At 42.1% G+C, this 6370-nt stretch overlaps 1 protein-coding gene across 1 annotated transcript; it reads left to right on the plus strand.

Moving 5' to 3' along the window:
• The first annotated feature begins 406 nt into the window (after nt 1-406).
• gammaCOP (coat protein (coatomer) gamma) lies at nt 407-6046 on the plus strand. The gene is made up of 6 exons (XM_022854971.2): nt 407-786; nt 1592-1796; nt 1972-2204; nt 2465-3712; nt 3915-4089; nt 4444-6046. Exons 1-6 carry the CDS (start codon nt 649-651, stop codon nt 5055-5057), a joined length of 2613 nt encoding a protein of 870 aa, XP_022710706.1. The 5' UTR covers nt 407-648; the 3' UTR covers nt 5058-6046.
• The last annotated feature ends 324 nt before the right edge of the window (nt 6047-6370 follow it).

Raw genomic sequence — 6370 nt, forward strand, 5'->3', positions numbered from 1 at the left:
ATTAGTGTGTATGAATCACTACACAGAAACAATACAATATAGATCTATCGCAGCCTCTGTGGTCCACGCGAAAATTAATCTTTCGCGCGGCATCAACCGTGAGCACAATACAACTAGCCTTAATGGCTGGTCATTCAACTCCGATTTCCGTTATTCCCTTCATTCAGCACTAGAAAGCAGACATCTAAACGTCCACCAATTTTACTCTCTTTATTCCCATCAGGTGTTGATGGGAATGGGGAAACGCAGCGGTGCAAGATATCCATTAGCGGTGCTTATACAGGTGACAGCTATTTTCCAGCAGTGGCCTTTGTTGTTGAATGTATAACCGGAGTTGGCTATATCGCTCCGCCGAAGCACCGTTCTGCATCTATCTCCCAGTGTGCGTGTCATTCGCTGCTTACTGTGTGTTCGTTAGTCGCTCTTATATTCACGACAAGGCCGATTCTCACTGTGGTGAGCTGTGAGTGCTGTGCTATTGGTGAAGGGCCGTCGTGCCGGAACGGACGGTGCACTGACTGTTCCGGACGCTATATATTCTACGTAGTTATTATTCGGCATCTTAGCAAACCTCCACTCTTGGCTACCTGCGTTCGTAGAGATCGAGCAGTTGGATAATTAGGAATACCACTGTGAAGCTTCGAGATCATGCATTCCCGCAAGGACAAGAAAGATGATGAGGATGGTGGCATGGCAGGAAATAAGTGGGCCGGAGAACGCAGTTCAGTTCTTCAGGAGGCTCGAGTATTTACTAAGAGTCCTGTCGATCCAAAAAAATCGTCACAGGTGGGTGTACGTTTTTGTCAACTATTGATTTCGATATGGGCTAAGGTAACCTTTAACTGAAATGCTCCAGAGACTTGATCGTATGTATGCATGATTCAGATATCGTCGACTTTCGCCTGGTTCAGCTGATATCCATTTTACTCAAAAATGTTAGGTATGCTCTACAACCGATAGCTATAAAAGTGACCTAATGGAGGCATAAGGAATGTTACCATTGTCACAATTGTAGAATAGAAAATATATTTGAAGGCCTGGTAGCTGTTGAGTTTTGTTCGAAAGAATTAGTTGAGAGTGCAGGTGTCTGCAGGAGATAGGACTGCATATGGCAAAGCAATGTCACTTAACGGACAATGAAAATTTCTTAGATGTATTTATTCAAGCTTTGCAATATGGTAATATTACGAGTGACAGTCGCTGTTTGACAGATATAGGATGCTAAAATAAATGACTAATTGGTCATATGATTAATACCAGTAACCGCTCAGGGTTACAGCTTCTTCAACTATATAGCTTTTTATCAACATGATAAAAAGTTGGTGACTAAACATCTCTTCGGCCACACGTAATGCTTCATTAAAGAAGTTCAGGGAGCAAGCTTAAACGATGTTAATTCGAAGGTTCGACAGATCATTTTTTTTACATCATCATGTAGTTTTATTTTACACATTCATTTTATGTTCGAAACTTAACCTATCATTCCCAATCCTTTTATTTTTGCTATCACATCTTCTAGGTATGCGACCTAGATAGAGACCACTTATAAATCTGACGGCAGTTTTTTATGATTATTTCATTCATGTGTCAGGTATTGACAAAGCTACTGTACCTGCTTAATCAAGGAGAAAAGCTCTCTGCAGCCGAAGCGACAGATACCTTTTTCGCGATGACGCGACTGTTTCAGTCGTCGGATACGATGCTCCGCCGACTTGTCTATCTTGGTATAAAGGAACTCGCATCCACAGCTAATGATGTGATTATTGTCACATCTTCACTCACCAAGGATATGACCGGTATGTTGGTTAGTAATAATTCAAGCCGATATTGCATCGAGGATAAGCTTTAGTTCTTCATGAAACAAAGACCCCTTGCACATTGTAGCAGTTTTGATTAGATAAAAATAATTGCGACTCAGTATCGAGCTAATTAACAGAAGCAATTCAGTAAACTAACTTTTGTATTCAACAGGAAAAGAACAGCTGTATCGGCCGGCTGCAATTCGTGCACTGTGCAAAATTGCCGATACGGGAACTCTACAGGCCGTAGAACGTTACATGAAGCAGGCGATTGTGGATAAAAATGGTTCAGTTGCTTCAGGCGCCCTGGTGTCTTGCATTCACCTGCTCGATCAGGGTTGTGCTGATATCGTTCGAAGATGGCCGAATGAGGTTCAAGAAGCGTTAAATTCCGACGATCCAATGGTATGCTACGTTGATAAGTAGTTCACCTAGCCTGTAGATATTATTCTGGTGGTTCTGATGTTGAGGTTGAATTAGCGACATTTATGGTTGTTCTTTCTGTCTGAACTCGTAAAACAGATTCGCCTCTTAGTTCAGTATCTCCATGTTTCCAACAACGTTGACTTTGTGGATTCGTACTTTAGCTATCTTGTTTCTATATTTGCTCATCTCGATTGACAATATAGCATATACTAACAGCCAATCCTGCGTTCGTTGTGCAGGTGCAATACCATGCTTTGGGCCTGTTGTACCAGATGCGGCAGAACGATAAGCTGGCAGTTTCGAAGCTAATTTCCAAACATACAAAATATACACTCAAATCGCCATACGCACTGTGTATGCTTATCAAGTTGACCTGTAAGATGATTCAAGATGAAGGCTATGGCACAGACTCACCGATGTTCAGCTTTGTCGAATCCTGTCTGCGTCACAAGAACGATATGGTCGTTTACGAGGCTGCGCACTCTATCGTCAATATGCGTTCATCCAGTCCCTCTGAAGTGAGTGCGGCGGTATCGGTTCTGCAATTGTTCCTGAGCTCGCCTAAGCCGATACTCCGTTTTGCCGCTGTCCGCACCCTGAATAGGGTGGCGATCAGTCATCCGAGCACAGTAATGGGGTGTAATATGGATCTCGAACAGTTGATTTCAGACACTAACCGTTCAATTGCGACGTTAGCTATTACAACACTATTGAAGACAGCCGCTAATGAGAGCTCGGTCGAACGACTAATGAAGCAGATCTCTACGTTTATGTCGGAGATCAGCGATGAATTCAAAGTGGTCGTAGTAGACAGCATCCAATCGCTGTGTGAGAAGTTCCCCAGCAAACAAGGCACGATGATGACATTCCTTGCTAATATGCTCCGGGACGAAGGTGGCTACGAGTACAAGAAAGCGATCGTCAATACCATTATCGATGTGATTAACAACAACGAGGACAGTATGGAAATAGGTTTGGGTCATTTATGCGAGTTTATTGAAGACTGCGAGCACACGAGTCTTGCAGTGAAGATTCTATCACTTCTAGCTACACGCGGCCCGCAAACGCCAAATCCGACCAAATACGTACGGTTTATTTACAACCGATTAATTCTTGAGAACGCGCAGGTTCGTGCGGCAGCCGTTAGTGCTCTAGCCCAATTCGGCGCGCAGTGTCCGACTCTCGCTAAAAACGTAATCGTGCTCCTTGAGCGGAGTCTGCTCGATGAGGACGACGAGGTTCGTGATCGGGCCGCATATTACCTACAGATTTTACAGCAGGGAACAAGCGATATTTTACAGGAACTGACCGTATCGGTTAGCGGTCTTGAGAAAGCCCTGTACAACTATCTGAGGACGGAGATGGAGACTCCGTTCGATTTGAGCCTAGTGAAGTACGAACCTCCGGCGAAACAGGCGAAGACAGCAACTCCCACTGCTGCGCCGGAAAAGAAGATGACGCCAGGAAAGAACGTGCATCAGGAGGAGGTATTTTACAGCTAGAAAAATTATCTGCTGTAGCTATTATTGGTCATGCTTATCTTTGATCATGATTTATTATTTGATTTATCTACAAAGAAAGTTGTCATCTATTGCATATCAATTATATGAGAGTATTCCTCGAATGAGCTATTTGTAATCGTGGATCTACATGCCAACAATTTGATTTGCATATTTGTTGCTTTTGCAGATGTTGCAAGTGCCTCAGTTCGCCCATTTGGGAAAGGTGTTCCGTACACTGCCCCCGGTAGCACTCACAGAACCGGAAACGGAGTATGTCGTTCAGGTGGTGAAGCATGTTTTCGATCACCATGTTGTACTTCAATTCAATTGCACAAACACAGTCAACGACCAACTGCTCGAAAGTACGTAACGTGTCACAACTAAATTGCAAAACGGATATTCTGTGTTTATTGAAACGATCACTTTTACTTCTACTAAAAGCCATTCCGCTGGCCTCAGGTTCAGTTCTGTAAATGGCGAGATATATCCATCGTCTCTCTAACCCTAAGGTTTGATGGTGCTATTCAATTATGGTGCTATGTGAGTTGAATGTACAAAAAGCTATTAGAATAGTGATTACGTCTTTAACAAAAGTGTTTCACTTTCATACTAAGCTTTTTCCATGCGTTCGCTTACGGAGCTGATTCTTTTTTGTATATTGGTTGGCCATATGTTATTCACGTCCTTTAGTTATTCCATGTTTGTGCATTTTTCAGAGGTTTCGGTGGCTACCGTAGCCGTCCATCCTGACTGGAAAGTTGTGTTACAGGTTCCTCTCGAAAAGCTAGCTTACCAGGAGACTGGTTCATGTTTTGTCTGCTACGCAATCCCTGAAGAGCCCGAGGTGGCCTGCAATGTGACCTTTTCGAACACGCTCAAGTATGTAGTAAAAGACTGCGACCCAGCAACGGGCGAGCCAGACGACACCGACGGATACCCCGATGAGTACGTTCTGGAGGATGTTGAATTGGCGCTATCGGACTATGTGCTCAAGGTGGCTATTGCCGACTTTTCTGGCAGCTGGGAGGAGATGGGTCCTGAAAGCGAACTGGAAGACACATTCGTTCTCTCCAATTACTCGACCTTGACACAGGCGATTCAGAATATACAAGGCTTTCTAGGCATGCACGCTTGCGAACGGTCCGATCAAGTACCCGAGGGTAAAGCCACGCATACGCTGCTATTAGCTGGCGTATTCCGGGGCGGCGATAAGATTCTTGTCCGTTCAAGATTGGCGCTCATCGAAAGTAAGGAGGGTGTCACGATGAATATGGCTGTACGATCAACCGATCCTGCCATCCCTGAACTCATCCTTACCTCCGTTGGATAGTCATGCTTGAAATATATATATATATATATATATATAGGAAGAGCGAGAAAAAGAGGAAACAAAGCACACGTGCATGAAACTCATGTTATATTCCATATACTGTATATCTATTTTATAAAAAAAAAACAAACAAAGAATATTGTTTCGAACACAACAGTAATTATGATGGTACCATAAGGAAGGCAACTGTTTCTATTGCTACTATGGATTGTTTTCAGAGAGAAAGAACTTCAACAGCACATGTACTAACGGCTAGTGGACTAGTTGACTATAACGAAGTATTGATGGGTATATACGTTGAAGGAATCAAGCAACGTCCAATAGATCTAAATGCAACGCAGAGAAAAACATAGTAAAATGTATTGGGAACCCGCGCTGAAAAGTGGTTCCGCAAATATGTTGGGGGTTCGTTCGTAAGGAAAGAAATACAAATTGATATTATTATATAAATCATTAGCGTTTGTTTGGTAATTATTCCTGGTGTCATTACTATCTCTACTACTATTTGCTTATATGATATAACATCTTAATGATAAAGGCCGATTTCAGCGTTTGAATTAACAAACATTGTATTGCACAAAACGTCAGCGGTCAACACGCTGAAAATAGGACAACAAACCAGTATATAAAAAGAAAATATACGTCAAGATCTAGAGGAATTTTAGGAATTTAGTAAAATGGATTAAGGGACAGTCAAATTATGAGGTAGACAGAGCACTTTGAGCTAAAGATAAATACAGAATACAATATGTGTGGTAGGGTGATTAATGAATTCGGCATCATAAGGTCGTAAACCTCGCATGCAGGGAGATCAAACTGATAGCTGGGAAGGAAATGAGGTGGAAGAAATGCTACGTTTGATCAATCCACCTAAGCCCGAAAATCAGGTGGACAGAGCTAGCTGCAACTCAGCTATTTGTTTATGTGCACTTTGGAAGATATCTTTTGAAAATGGTTATAAAATAAATCCCGACCACAAAAGACCTCAACGGTGCTTACTGACGATATAATATACAGAATGTCATTTATTAATTCGATTCTTTCCTTCTGCCCTTCTTTTACTTTCTAAATTTTACCAGATGGATGGGGTGCGAAGATATACATATACACAAAACATCTTATATAATGTATGATGAATTGACTATTTTACCATGATTCTTCATTTACAATCTTGGTTTCTTCTGTCAGATTGATGACTTTGACAATTTTTATTATGGCGTTTTCTTCTAAACTAAATTCTGTAGCGGTATGTATGCGTACAGGCTATATAGAATCCAGTAGTGTACTTTCTCTCTCTCTCTCTCTCTCTCTCT

The sequence above is a fragment of the Varroa jacobsoni genome, unplaced genomic scaffold (genome assembly GCF_002532875.2).
Source record: "Varroa jacobsoni isolate VJ856 unplaced genomic scaffold, vjacob_1.0 contig05784, whole genome shotgun sequence".
In the NCBI taxonomy this organism is placed as follows: Eukaryota; Metazoa; Arthropoda; class Arachnida; order Mesostigmata; family Varroidae; genus Varroa; species Varroa jacobsoni.

What these genes read in the sequence shown, in the direction of transcription:
- gammaCOP (XM_022854971.2), top strand. Translation starts at nt 649, where the DNA reads ATGCATTCCCGCAAGGACAAGAAAGATGATGAGGATGGTGGCATGGCA. An exon ending in ATCCAAAAAAATCGTCACAG is followed by an intron (nt 787 to 1,591) that starts GTGGGTGTACGT and finishes TTCATGTGTCAG; the next exon opens with GTATTGACAAAGCTACTGTA. An exon ending in CAACGACCAACTGCTCGAAA is followed by an intron (nt 4,090 to 4,443) that starts GTACGTAACGTG and finishes TGCATTTTTCAG; the next exon opens with AGGTTTCGGTGGCTACCGTA.